General features: G+C 38.5%; 1 protein-coding gene across 1 annotated transcript in view; it reads left to right on the forward strand.

Moving 5' to 3' along the window:
- The window catches only part of IQGAP1 (IQ motif containing GTPase activating protein 1), a 115690-nt gene that overhangs the window by 31510 nt on the left and 70385 nt on the right, over nt 1-13795 (forward strand). Inside the window, exons 5-7 of the mRNA XM_072628492.1 lie at nt 6101-6177; nt 10659-10726; nt 13512-13625. Coding sequence (XP_072484593.1) covers nt 6101-6177; nt 10659-10726; nt 13512-13625 — 259 coding nt within the window. The remainder of the gene's footprint in view (nt 1-6100; nt 6178-10658; nt 10727-13511; nt 13626-13795) is intronic.

A 13795-nucleotide genomic window follows, 5' to 3' on the forward strand; every position in this document is an offset into this window, starting at 1 on the left:
AGATTGGATATCAAGGGTTGAGAGAGAGCCAGGAGTCAGAGCGAACTTAGGCGCCTTGGAGCCAGGATGTCCCTGATTCGAGATGGCGAGAAAAGATGAGTTGAGTTCAAGCTGTCTCCAGAACATTGAGATGTGAGAAGGGAAGGTAAAATCTTAAGTTAGATTTCTAAAGCACTTCATAGTCCAACCCCTTCCTACCTTTCCAGGCTTCTTATCCCATACTCCTGTCCAGGTGCTCTGACCCAGCAACGCTGTCATCCTGGCTGTTCCTCAAACAAGATACTCTTATCTTCTGACTCCAGTCACTTTTCCTGACTGCTCCCCATTCCTGAAATGCTTTCCTTTCTCAGTTCTGCCTCTTATCTTTCTTCAAGTCCTTCCTTCTGCTAGATGCCTTTCTCAGTTCTTTGTAATCTTCATGCCTTCTCTCTGCGATTATCTCCAGTTTATTATATATTTGTTAGTTCACAGTGGGTGGCATATTGTCTCCCCCATTTAGACTCTGAGTTCCTTGAGAACAGAAACTGTTTTATTGCTTTTCTTTGTATCCCCAGTGCTTAGTATAGTGCCTGACCCATAGTAGGAGCTTAAATAAATTCTAGGTGTCTGAATGGTTATTATCTAATTTAAGTCTTCTAAAATTATTAGATACATCTGAAATATTTTATGAAATATTATTTAAACAGTACATTATCTACTAATTTGCCTCAGTTTTTCCTTTCTTTTATTCTGTATTCCTCATCTTAATGACCCAGTAATAAATCTCTGCTGTCCACCTTCATTATCTTACACCACAGATGCATGTGTAAGTTTGGTTTTAACAAGTGTAAGGACAATTTTGGAGACCTTCCAATGTAACACTTAAATCTGGAGGTAGAAAATGTTTTTCCTGTTGGATTCCCTTTCCCCCCTTCCTCCTCCTCAGGCAGTTCTATGATGACCTTTGCTGTGAATTCTCTTAGCTTGGTGATAATATTACTGAATTGCCTGTGTTTTATGTGTGGTATTAGGGAAATGACACTTAACTTCCCTAGTTTCCCCTGAAATCCTCAAATGCCATGTTGTGTAACTTAAAATGCAAATATAGGTTGCAGAGTATCACTGAAACTAAGAGCTTTATATTTCCAGTATGGTAGAAGTGAGAAATTTAAATAGACATGAGCAAATACTTAGGGCCTTGTTTCGTGCTGAGCTTTGGGTTTTCTGAATCCCTCTGCTGCTGCTGCCTTTCTCCCTAAGGTTACCTTTTGTCTCTTTTCTGTTTATCTCTCATAACCCTATTTATGCACATATTGTTTCCCTCATTAGAATCAAAGCTTCTCCAGGGTAGGAATTATTTTTGTTTTATTTTGTATCCAGTATGCTTGGTACAGCTCCTCACATGGTCAGTGCCTTATAAGTATTTAATTGATGTTCTTGTGGCATTAAAATTGTAGTTGTGAACCTTTGCACTTTCCACAATTGTATCAAGGTTCCTTTCTGTGCAGTTGTTTGAGGGAGAATTAAGAGAATTGAGCCCCACAAAAGCCAGGAAATGCAAGCGTTGTAATTTTTACAGCAATGCTAGCTTGGCCTTGTTAAGTACCTGTAATTTCCTGTTCCTCTTTTTTTCTTGTTTCCTATATAGTGTCCCCATTGGGCAAAGATTTGCTAGCTCTTCGTGGAGTGACATGAAGAGCACTGTTAATACTTGCGATAGCTATAAAATACTATGATTTAATTGTGCTCCTGAGCTTTTATTGACAGCAGAATACTCTCTTGAGTCACATACATGATTTCTTGAGAGCATTCATTGTCAGTTATATAAGAATTCATATGTTTACAGTGAGATGTTAGGCAGGCAAGAACTTTGAATTATTTGGATTAAAAGTACTTTCTTGTGGTGCTTCAAAAAATAATTCCGTAGTGTCATAGATTTAGAGTAGAAAGAGACCTTGGCAGTTATCAAATCCAATCCCATCATTTTACAGATGAAGAAATCATGATACACAGAGTTTATGTCATTTTTCCAGTGTCATACAGCTTCCGAGGCAGGATTTGAACCAAGATCTTCCTGATACCAAATCAAATGCCATATTTGCTATGCCGGACTGACACATCATTTTGAAGTATAATAATAATTCTTGATTTTAAAAATTTTTTCATCAGACTTACACAGTGTATGCATGTATACATATGTGAATGTTGTGTTTTTACATTTATGCATATGTATACATATGTACCTGTAAATAATCATTTTTATTGGATTCTAATAGACCTCTCAAGTTGCTCAGCTTAGACTGTTAACTCTTATGTAAATGAGCCAGTTGTAGAAATAGCCCAGTCACTTTTATCTGTTCTTGTTTTCCTTCATCTCTCAGATACATTCAATAAATACTGTTTAAAACTCCTTCTATGACACTCTTTCATTCTGTTTTCTGATACTATATTATAGTATCTCTCCTCGTAAATACTCAACCATTTCTTTTTTTTATTTGATGGTATCTTTTCCATCTCTTACTTTATAATTGTGTATATTCCACAAATCTTTACTTTTTAATCTAGTCTATCTTCATTTTTTATCCTAAGTCAGCAAGAATGTATGAAGTGCCTCCTATATGCTAAGCATTGTGCTAAGTGCTGGGAATACAAAACAAGACCCCTCCTCACCTCCTATCCCCAATTCCATCTTCTCAAAGAGCTTACAGTCTGATTGGAGAGACAGCATGCAGACAATTGTGGAAAAACAGGCTGTGTACAGTATAAATTGAAGATATTCTCAGAGGGAAGGCACTAAGATTAAGAACTAGGAAGGTCTGCTAGCAGAAGATGGTACTTGAAGGAAACTGAGATAAAGTGAGAGACTGTTCTAGGCATGGAGGACAGTCAGTGAAAATGATAGTCAGAAGATGGAATGTCTTGCTTGAGGAACAGCAAGAAGGGTGTGCGAAGATTTTGCATTTGATACTGCAATTGATTGAACGGGAGGGAGGGTGGAAAAGGAGGAGGAAATGTGCCATGGTCTGAGCTGTGCTTTAGGAACATGACTTTGACAGCTCCTGGAGGGTGGACTGGAGTTCAGAGAGATTTGTGGCAGGGAGACCAACCAGCAAGTTATTCCAGTAGACTAGTATTGAGGGGATAGAGGCCTGCACTAGGGCAGTGTCAGTGTTGTAGGAAACATGGGGCACATTCAAGAGGTAGAAATGTCTCCTGATGAAGGTAGAAATGACAAGGACTCGCTCTTTCTGTCTTAGATTCATTGAGACCTGGTTTTCTCTTGAAAACCCAGTTTCCCTGGCCACCCTTTCCATCTTTGATTGTACTTTCGTTCATATCATTTTCTCCTCTGTTTTTTTGCCAAGAGGGGAGAAGGAAGGAGTATTTAAGGGGTGGAAAGGTTTAGAAAAACAACTGCAGTGAGTGGAACAGTGAATCAATACGGTGGTATAAAAGGATTGCCTGGGCACACACAGTGAGGACACGGTTGATGTTATGTAACACAGATTTGTAGTGCACTCAGCACAGTTATGTGATTTTCTCCATCTTATTTCCGGAGCACATGAATATAAATAAGTTGAGGAATTGAGAGATTAAAGTATTGAGGGGCTGTCAGTATGTGTGTTGAGCAAGAAAGGGAAAGACTTAAGATAGAAGCCAGCTTGAGCTTGTTATCTGTTGAGCAGGCATTCTAGAGAGCACAGTTGAAGGGGTGGTGCGTAGCTTCAGAGTGGTGTGGATTGAGGCAGATAGGGTAAGGAAATATCAAGGGCAGAACACAGGGTTTAGTCAGTGGCATTTGGGATTTCATGATTATTAGGATGGGTAGGGAGGATATGATTGGAATGTGGAAGTATGTTAATCATTAAAGATTTCATTCATGTGGATTATCATTGTCTGTAGAAATTTGGCCTCCTAGTGCAGTTGTCTCAGGGCAAACAGCCAAGGGTGAGGAGAGATATGGTGAGGAGCAGAGGGTGCCCAGATGGGGAGCAGGCTGCTGCTGTGGAGTTTTAAGTGTCCAGAGAAGGTGTCTAGAGCCTGATAGCATCAGGGGAAAATAGGCAACTCCCCTCCTTTCAAGGTAGGTGGGGGCAAGAGTGTCGATTTTTTTAATGACTTCTGGCTTTTAACCATGTTGACGATTCTTTCATTTTTATCCTCAGTTCTCTTCACTCATTGAAACGTAAAGTTTTTCATTTTCATTTAGGTATCTTGATTTCACTTCAAGCTCATCATGCCTGAAATTGAATTTAACTTTTTATCGATTATAGCCTCTATGTTTGTGAGTGGCTGTACTCTTTGACTAGTGACACCCATCTGCACACCTTGGAGTTCTTTTTAAGGCCTTTATGGCCTTCTTTTTTTCTTTATGATTATTGGGCTTCCTTTTGGCTTATGATCTTGATGGTTTATGTTGTTAGGCCTTCATGATCTTATGCCTTAATTATTTTAATAGACTCTTGGTTTGCCTTCTTTTCTTACCTCTGTTCTCTTCTCCTTCCACTATTTCTTGTCAGTTACTATCAGACCAGTTTTCCTGAAAATTATTCTCATGTCACTCCTCATTTTTTTTTTTAGAGCAGAGATAGGCAGCCTGTGACTTTGAGGCCACATGTGGTTTTCTAGGTCCTTGGGTATGGCCTTTTGACTGAGTCCAAGTTTTACAAAACAAATCCTTTTAGTAAGGGGATTTATTCTGTGAAGTTTGAATTTAGTTGAAGAGCCACACTTGAGGATCTAGAGGGCTACATTGACCTCAAGGCCACAGGTTTTCCACCTATTTTATATAGTCTCCCAAAACAAACCAAAAAAAAGGCCTACAGTGATGTCTTCTGACCTTTTGTATCAAGTTAAACTCTTGTCTGACTTTGAAAGTTATCCATAGTGTGATTATATGCTCCCCATCCATCCTGTATTACAGTTACAATGTGTTCATTACTGTTTCTTTGTATTTCCTTATGTTATTTCTTTTTTCAGTAATATCTTTTCCCCTCCTTTCCCTCCTGAATAGTGCTTCAGGGTCCCAGTTAAGTCAAATTTTACTTTTTTTCCTGAGCACTGTCTTGATTACTTCCGCCCTCATTGATTTTCCTTTCTTCCAGCACTTATAGACCATACTACAGTTTAATATGTAATGACATTGATTCTTATGGTTTATTGTTTTCCTGTATTTTATTCCTATCCCATTAGGTGATCAGTTCTTAGGAACCATGTCTTATATTTCTCTTTAACACTTACAGTGGTATGTGAATTAATTAGGACAAGCAGTAATGTTGATAGAATTTCATTTTGCAACAGAGGTGGTCATTTGTGTGTTTCTTGGTACATTAGGCTAATTGAGGTCTGACCTCAATCAAATGGAACCACATTCCAAAAGACAAAGTACGGTGGACAGATATGATTTGGTGTGGTAAGGGTGAGGGTTTGGCCAGAGACTCGTGGACCCTTAGCTTACATCTAAGTCAGTGAAACTAGATGACTAAGAATGAGGACCCTGCATGATACAGGTAGATTGGGCATGTTCCATTTGTATTACTTAGAGAATAGAAGACAAGCAGAGTTTACGTGCTCCAGAAGTCAAGATTTAATCTGGAATTCTGGTCTTTTAGAACAGAAGTTGAGAACAAACTTGTGGCTGAAAAACTCCTGAGTATGGGCCTGAAACAGATTAAAATATAATTGGGAAATGTTTAACGAAATAAAGTGTAGTGCAACACAGATAAATCTTAATTTGATTTTCTAAGTCAGTGTGCAACCTGCAGGGATCCTTTTCTATTTGAGGTTGATACCTCCTGTTTAGAATGTTAGCACAGTCTTACCCTAAGGTCTTCTGGCCTTTGATAGGTCTGTGGGGCTTCTAACACTGATATCAGGGAAGGGGAGGCCAGACAAAGAGGAAGATGACTCAGAATCTCCCTTGCTATGAGATGATGATAGAGGTAGGCAAGACACATCGATACTATGAATAAAATGACTGGGAGGGATATTTAGAATATCTAGAAAACTTTGCTGTTGTTATCCCACATAGGAAATGTGGGTACATTTTGTATTATTGTTGGATGTTATAAGATGAAATGACTACTGATTTATATCTTACTCTGCTTTTATTTCTGGGCAGATTTTTTACCCTGAAACCACAGACATCTATGATCGAAAGAACATGCCGCGCTGTATCTACTGTATCCATGCACTCAGGTAACCAGTCTTCTTGAAAAAAAGAATGCAGTGGTATCTTAGAGCCTAAATGAAATAAGCACATTATGTTCCATGAATGTAGAACCAAGGAGCATGAAGCATCAGCTTTAAAATTGGGAAATGAGTAGAAATTGACTTGGCAGGAGAAAGTTCTTGTAAATCTTTTCTGTCACTTGTTACCGTTCTCTGTCTGTCTCTGTTTTTCTCTGATTCCTGCTTCTCTCTCTCCTCCTCTCCACTCCTTTCTTTTTCCCCTTCCTTTCCTCCCACCTTAGCCAAAGTTGCAATTTCATTAAGTCTCTTTTTAAAAATGATTTGTCCGTTTGAAAACTTTTATAGATACTATTTTGTTATAACATGGCAAATTGAATCATAAATTCAGAATTTTTTGCTGATTCTTTAGTATTATACTAAATTTCGCCAGAAACATATAACTTTCTTTGAAATATTTGTGGAAGAACCAGTTGAATGTATGGATGTAAAGTATCAAAGCAGTCAAGTTGAAACAACTTGGTTTCACTTTGGTTAGCTCAGTAATTTTGGTCTAATTTTGTGCTCGTTAGTTGACTCAACGCACACAGTACAAAGTGGTGGCATCAGGTCATTTCTTTATTAGTTAACACTTATGCCAACCCAGGCAGCCATTTGGTGGCAGCATCTTTATCCCTTGTGTGACAGATAGTATGACTGAGCTACTCCATATCCTCCCGAGTCAGTGAAAGATGACCTGCTTCCATTTTCTAGCCCTAAGCCAAATTTAAGATGATAAATAACTGATGAGGGAAGGAGCGGTGTAGCAGTGACTCTCCCATTGTGGGACATATGTTTCACTTATTTGATGGTTAGTTTGGTTAGAGAGCACAGAGCTGTGATTGAAACGAATGAGGTAGAAAAATGGAGCATCACTGTCTTATTCTCATGTCTGTTCTAGAAATGTTAGTGGAAATAGGTGTGTGATTTTAATCCACACATTTCTCTCATTTTCTCTTATTGATCTGATGAGAATATGTAGCACAGAAATCTAGTGGTGAAGACACATAAGGAAGAATAATGCAGATGCATGAGTAGAGCACATAGTCTCCTTTAAAATCATGGATGTTTCCCCTTTAAAGACAACTTGCTTGTGACTTGTGATTGGAAGGAAGAGATGCTTGGTTGAGGTGTTGTTCATGTGCTTTTCTCTTTATGAGCTGTCCTCTCTGTCTTCTCCACCTGTTCAGATCACACCCACCTTTCCAGACTCAAGCTCAAATCTTGCCTTGTTTATGGACACTGGCTATTCTGGTACGCTCTCATCTGTGCCTTTTCTGAATGCCTGTGGTACTTATTGGCTATAAAACAGTCATGGTAGCTAGCATGGCCCTTATATAGCACCTTTAGGATTGCAAAGCACTTTGTGTAAACTGTATACATACGAGTGTGTGTGTGTATGTATGTATGTGTGTATGTATAACCTCCATATTCTAGATGGAGGCCTATTTGAGACAGGATTCCCGCCCAGGTCTTTCTGTCTTCATCTTGTCTTTCTGTCCACTGCTGCCTAACATGTTTTAGCATTTAATAATGGAATGTTCTTTATTTCATGGGTCTTTGTCTTTAAAAAATAATTTTTTTTTTTGCTTATGAACTTAACACCAAATAAAATGGGCACATTTATGTAGTTCCCCCCCTCACCCACACGCAGTTAGGTTGTTATTTCCTTAAGGAGAGGGATTTTATTCTTAGCTTTCTTGTCTTCCTTTGTAATTCTCAGAGCTCCTGGCACAGTGTTACACCAGAGATCGAATGAGATGATGTGCATGAAGCACTTTAAAAAACCTTAAAGTGCGTGCTCTCTACATAAATGTTTGCTATTATTATTAGTAGTAAGTGTTTAGGAAACTCTTTGAGTTAGTGTGTAGGGCAGGAGTTGCAGCTCCTGAAATACCTCCATAGAGGAGAATTTCCAGATGGACTGGGTCTGGGTCCAGATTGGACAAATTCTTGGTTACATGATTCAGGTTAGGGATACACCCAGGCCTCCCTGGACTGATAAGCTGGTGGTGGCTGTGCCTGAGGAAAAGCCAGCAGAGGGTCACTTTGCTTCTCTGGGCTTGTCCTTTCTGCAAGGTAGACTGAAGTTCAGGCCCTGCTGTGTTTAGGTAAAGCTCACTTCCCAAAGCAGTGTCTCAAGATGAGATTTTTTTCTCATTGCTTGGCAGCTCTAGGCAGTTCTAAGAAAATCTCTCTAGAGTTGTGTTCTCCAGTGTGTGAATTGTGGTCCCTTTTCTTACGTCGCATTTTTATGGAAAGTGAGCTGACCATGGCCAGTAGTGTGTCAACTGAAAGGAAGCAAGTGTTAGAAACTCTTGCCCTCATCTAAAATAAACTAGGGCACAGAGAATCTAAGCAGTTCTTGTATGTAGTGAGGACTTTGTTTGGGAATGAGACATTTTTTTTCCTCTTGCTGTCACCTCTGTTTTTTTTTCAATGTCTGACATTGGTGTAGCTCTTCTGACAATAATGAGGGAGTGGTTTGTAGTCTGCTTCCTGAGGGCCTATTGTTGATTTTATTAGATGGACTTGAATAGCTCCCTTTTCTCTGCAAGAGAGCACATGAGTTGAGTGCTGGGCCTGGAAGCAGGAAGGCCTGACCCTAGACACTTATTAGCTGTGTGTCTCTAGGCATGTCACTTACTCTCTGTCTGCCTCAGTTTCCTCAGTCATAAAATGGAGATAAGAATAGCACCTCCCTGCCAGGGTTGTTGCGAAGATCAGATGAGAAAATATTTGTAAAGTGCTTAGCTAAAGGCCTGGCATATGATAGGCCTTTAAAAATGCATGTTTTTTCCCTCCCTTCCTCCCTTCTTCATTTTATCATTTTCTCATCTCTTTTCTAAAGGAAGTTGTGAGCAGGTTATGCTCCCATGTCCTGGTTACCTGCCACTTTCTTGCCTTGTATTTTTATTTATCTTTATCCCTTCCTTAAAGCATAGTTATTCCTGACCTATATAGCAAACACCTCAGTTAATTTGGATTCAGATCTCTAAAAATTTTATCATATTTGTGTAATTACCTCTGTTGTTGAAAACTTAGACACTTCAACAAATTATGATTTCATTGGTGTGTAATGGCATTGTAGAAAATGAGTGTGAGGTGGGTAAGAAAGTCTTAATTGATGATGTAAAACACAGACTGAAAGCATTTAACATTAGTATGCCTTCTCTGAGGTTGCTAATGCTTCTCCCCAACAAAATTATCTTGAATTTATTTTGTATATACTTATAATGTATGTTATTTCACCAAATAGAATGCGAGCCTCAGGACAGGGACTGTTTTATTTTTGTCTTTTTGTCCTCACTGTGCCTAGCATGATGCTTGGCATATAGGTACTTAACAAATACTTAATGATTGAACAAACTGTTGATCAAACCAGAGTGATGTCATTCGATTGCTTAAAGTCATGTTCTAGAAGACAGAGTTAAGCCAACTGACTGGCGAGAGAGGGGAAATTGAGCATTGGAGCCTGACTCTTTAGGTGTGGACCTGAGTGACTTAAAGGACCATTGTACTCTCAGCAGATAGACAGGAAGTTTGGAGGAGAGAGAGACCACAGTAGAAGGGAAGAAGATAATGGGAATTCCATTTTGATTTGGGGATGCTGATGGGGCACATCATGGTATTGGATCTCTGGATCTAATAGGCAGTTGATGATGCAGCATGGATGTTGAGGATATTAGGGCTACATGTAAAAGTAATATTTGATCTCATCAGAGAAAATGTAGAGGAAGAAGAGAAGGTGGCGTTGGATAATACTCATGTATAGGATAGGAGATGGATAATGATTCAGCCCAAGAGTTTGAGAGAGCCAGGAAGTGAAGAGAATCAGGAGGTGAGCAGTGTCATAGAAGTTAGGGGTACAAAGAGTATCCAGGAGGAAGTCGTTAACCATACCAGAAGGGTCAGATTGCAAGTAGGATGAGGATTGAAAAAAAACCAAGAACTCAAAAACCACAGCAACATGGAAGCCTTTGAAGTATAGCGAGAAAAAACTCCACATACTTCAGGCTTGAAGACTTCACCATAGTATAGTCCTGTACCATTATGTTGACCTTCAATCAGTAAGAAAAGTTTGTTGTTTTTTTTTTTATTCAGTAGCCTTTATTTAAGAAGAGAGAGAAATTTATAACTCATTTCAGAAAGATTTTCTTCTAAAACAGTTTAAACAAAAACCAACATTTTTGGATAGCTAAAGTTTTACTGTATGTGACTTTAATAATAAGCTTCTTTTTTGAGCAGGTAAAGATACAGTCCAGAAATAAATTGTACTTTCAAAAAGCCATGACATAGGGAACTTGAATTTTTAAAGGTTACCTAGTTCTTTTTCTAATTTCCCCTTATCCTTTAATGCTTCTAAGAAAAGCAGGTAGCAGCTGCATGTTAATAGCAATGTACAGGTTAGAGCAAAGAGTTCTAATTTTTCCTCATGTTTTGTCTTCTAGCTTGTACTTGTTCAAACTGGGGCTGGCTCCCCAGATTCAAGACCTATATGGCAAAGTTGACTTCACAGGTAAAGAGTTTTACTTTTGTGTGTGGATTTGGTTGATTTATGGAATAAAGGAAGTATAGAAATCATCTCAGCAGTCAGCTGTGCCCATAGTCATGTACCTGGAATTTAAATGGTTCTGATGTGGGGTGAGATTGGAGTGGGGCTGGAAAAAAAGGCAAAAAAAATTTGCCTTTTATTTATATTCCTACTTAATGTTTATGGAAATGTATGTTTATGTGGTATTCTGAATATATTTACTTTGGGCAAATATATGCTCATGTTTACTCAGCGCAACAAGTTATATGAAAGCAAGAAAGAAGAGACAGGATTAGCAAAGAGGTTGTGTGTGGGGGGGAATTGTATATGTGTATTGGAACTGTAGATCTGTTGTAAGGAATGACTCATTGTTATTCTATATAGGGGATTTTTTTATCAGAGGTAAGTGAGGATATCTCACCATTAAACATTGCTTCATTTTTTAATCTTTTGACTTATTATATTACCCTAGAAGTAGGTCATAATTACAGAATCTTAAAAAATCCTTCCCTCCAAACTGATACCTGAAAGTAATGCTTTTTATAGCACACCTAAGAAGTGATCATTCAGTCTTTCCTCAGATTTCTAGCTATCTCCCAAGGTAGCTGATCCATTTTTGGATAACTTCACTTGTTAAACAGGTCTCCCTAAAACACCCAAATTTTCCTCTTTTCCATTTCTATCTGTTGTCTCTAGTTTTTTCTTCTTAGATGAGGGGAATAAGTCTAATTTCTTTTCTTCTACATGGCTGTCCTTTGATAATTGAAGATAGCTGTTATGTCCCTGTCCATTCTTTTCTTCAGGCTAGAAAGCCCCAACTCTTTAAATTCTAACATGGCATGATCACTTCCTGATTACACTTCTCTGGACAGTGTCCACCTTATAAATGTTATGTCAAGATGGGGGCCCCTACTTGAACACAGTGGTTAGGGTGTTGCTAGAGAAGGCAGAATGCAAGGGATCTCTGGCTTCACTAGGTTTGCTTTGGCTTTTGCACCTGCCAAATCACATTGGTGACTCACTGTACTGCTACCAAGAGCCTTCTTTTCCCAAGAGCCCTTAGATCTTTTGTAGATAAACTGAGTTTTAGCCATGGTGGATCTTAGACTTTCGAAGTTGCTTTGTTGAAATCAGGTATAAGACTTAACTTTATCCCTTTTAAAATTCATCCTATTAGATTTAGTCCAACATGCTATCTTATCAAGACATTCTTGGATTTTGACCCTATTATTGATGACTTCGCTATCCCTCCCAGCTTTGTGCCATCTGCAGATTTTATAATCTCAGTTCTACATGACAAAATAATGTCATCTATAACTTAATATTTAAGTCATTGACAAGAATATTTTATAGTACAGAGCCAAATATGGCTCCCTTGTGTATATTCCATTGGAAATTTCTTTTCAGGTTGACATCAAACCTTTTGGTAGGGTCATTCAACCAATTTGGATACATCTCGTCTAGCCCCTTCCTATCTTCAATTTTTTCACATCGTGATAGATAGACTTTGTCAAATACTTAACAAAAATCTATGTAAACTATATCTGCAGAATTTCCTTTATCATCTATCATTCTAGTCACCCTACCAAAAAGGAAATAAAGTTGTGATCTCTGCTACATTTTTTAGATAATCACCAGCCATTCCTTTAATAGTGTTACAGACTTTTGCCAGATATTAAAATCAAGTTCGTTGGCTATGCTTTGCATTTGTCATTCTCTGTTTTTGATGCTATTTTCCCTTTATAATTCAGTGGTAGTTCTCTCATTCTCGATTCTCTTTCCCAGAGTTCTGACAGAAGTTGAGCAGTCCCAGCTGCTTGTTCATTGCCTCTTCAACTGCCTGCCAGTACATTGGGCTGTAATTTTTTGTTCGACCTGGTGACTTAAATTAACTAAGGTCAACTGTATGCTTTCTTCCTTTTGTTGTTCTTATTGGTTCTCTGCTGGCCATTTTTATTCTGTTCTTTGTAGTCCAGAAATCGCTTTCTTCAACCAGAAGAAAATCAGAGGAAGAGTCAGGAATCTTCACTTTTTCTCCATCATTTTTATTATAGTGTTACTCATCTCAGGCAGAAGCCCTATCCTTTCCTTGAGCCTTCTCTCTTCCACAGAGTGGTTTAAAAAAAGACAACAGACCTTTTTGCCTTTACCCTGTGAGTCTTAGCTTATTCTGAGCTTTTTCACTCCCAACGGGACCATGCCACACATTTGTCATTATACTGTGGCCCTCCTTTGCTTTCCCTCTTCTGTGTATTTGTTTTAAAAATCTATGTTGGTCAGTCAGTTCAATTTGTATTCATGTTGGTTTCCACAGTTATTTCCCTTCTTGTTTTCACATTGGAATTGTTTTCCTTTTGTGTCTTTTAAGCCATTCACCTCAAGTCATATAGCTAGTCTTATCAGATGTGGGAATCAAACCCAAGTCCCTTGACTGTAAGCCTAGGATTCTCTCCACCATAGCAGATGAGAAATAGTAACTTGGGCTGAAAAAGTCCAAGAGATGAGATATGTAATTTGTCATTTGGTGTTTGATGTATCTCCCCTTCTCCCTTTTCCCCTCCTCCATCTGCCCCATTCCTGCAATTTTTTGTCTATGGCAAACTTTGTTGCATGTCTTCTTTTTAGACTAACCTCAGTTGTTATTAGGATTTTTTGATGTTCTTGAATAGGTGAAGATTTGGTGAATGCCCACTACCTTTATTTCCTGAAGTTTTTTATTGGCTTTTTTATAGAAAAGGGTGTGAATCAACTTTTTCCTTCCATCTTACAGAGGAAGAGATCAACAATATGAAGAGTGAACTGGAGAAATATGGGATTCAGATGCCTGCCTTCAGTAAAATAGGGGGAATTCTGGCAAATGAGCTGTCTGTGGATGAAGCAGCATGTAAGGACAAGGGATTTTATGTATTCTGGTGGGATTATCAAAACACATTCAGATAGTTCAGATTGTTGTGATAATCATAGAGTTTAGGATTTTGAAAGGATCTGGTGAGTATTTCAAATTCATTAAGCAATTGGATAGAGCAAAAGGCTGCCTTAAAGATTCTCTTTAGA

This window comes from Notamacropus eugenii, chromosome 1 (genome assembly GCF_028372415.1).
Source record: "Notamacropus eugenii isolate mMacEug1 chromosome 1, mMacEug1.pri_v2, whole genome shotgun sequence".
Classification (NCBI taxonomy): domain Eukaryota; kingdom Metazoa; phylum Chordata; class Mammalia; order Diprotodontia; family Macropodidae; genus Notamacropus; species Notamacropus eugenii.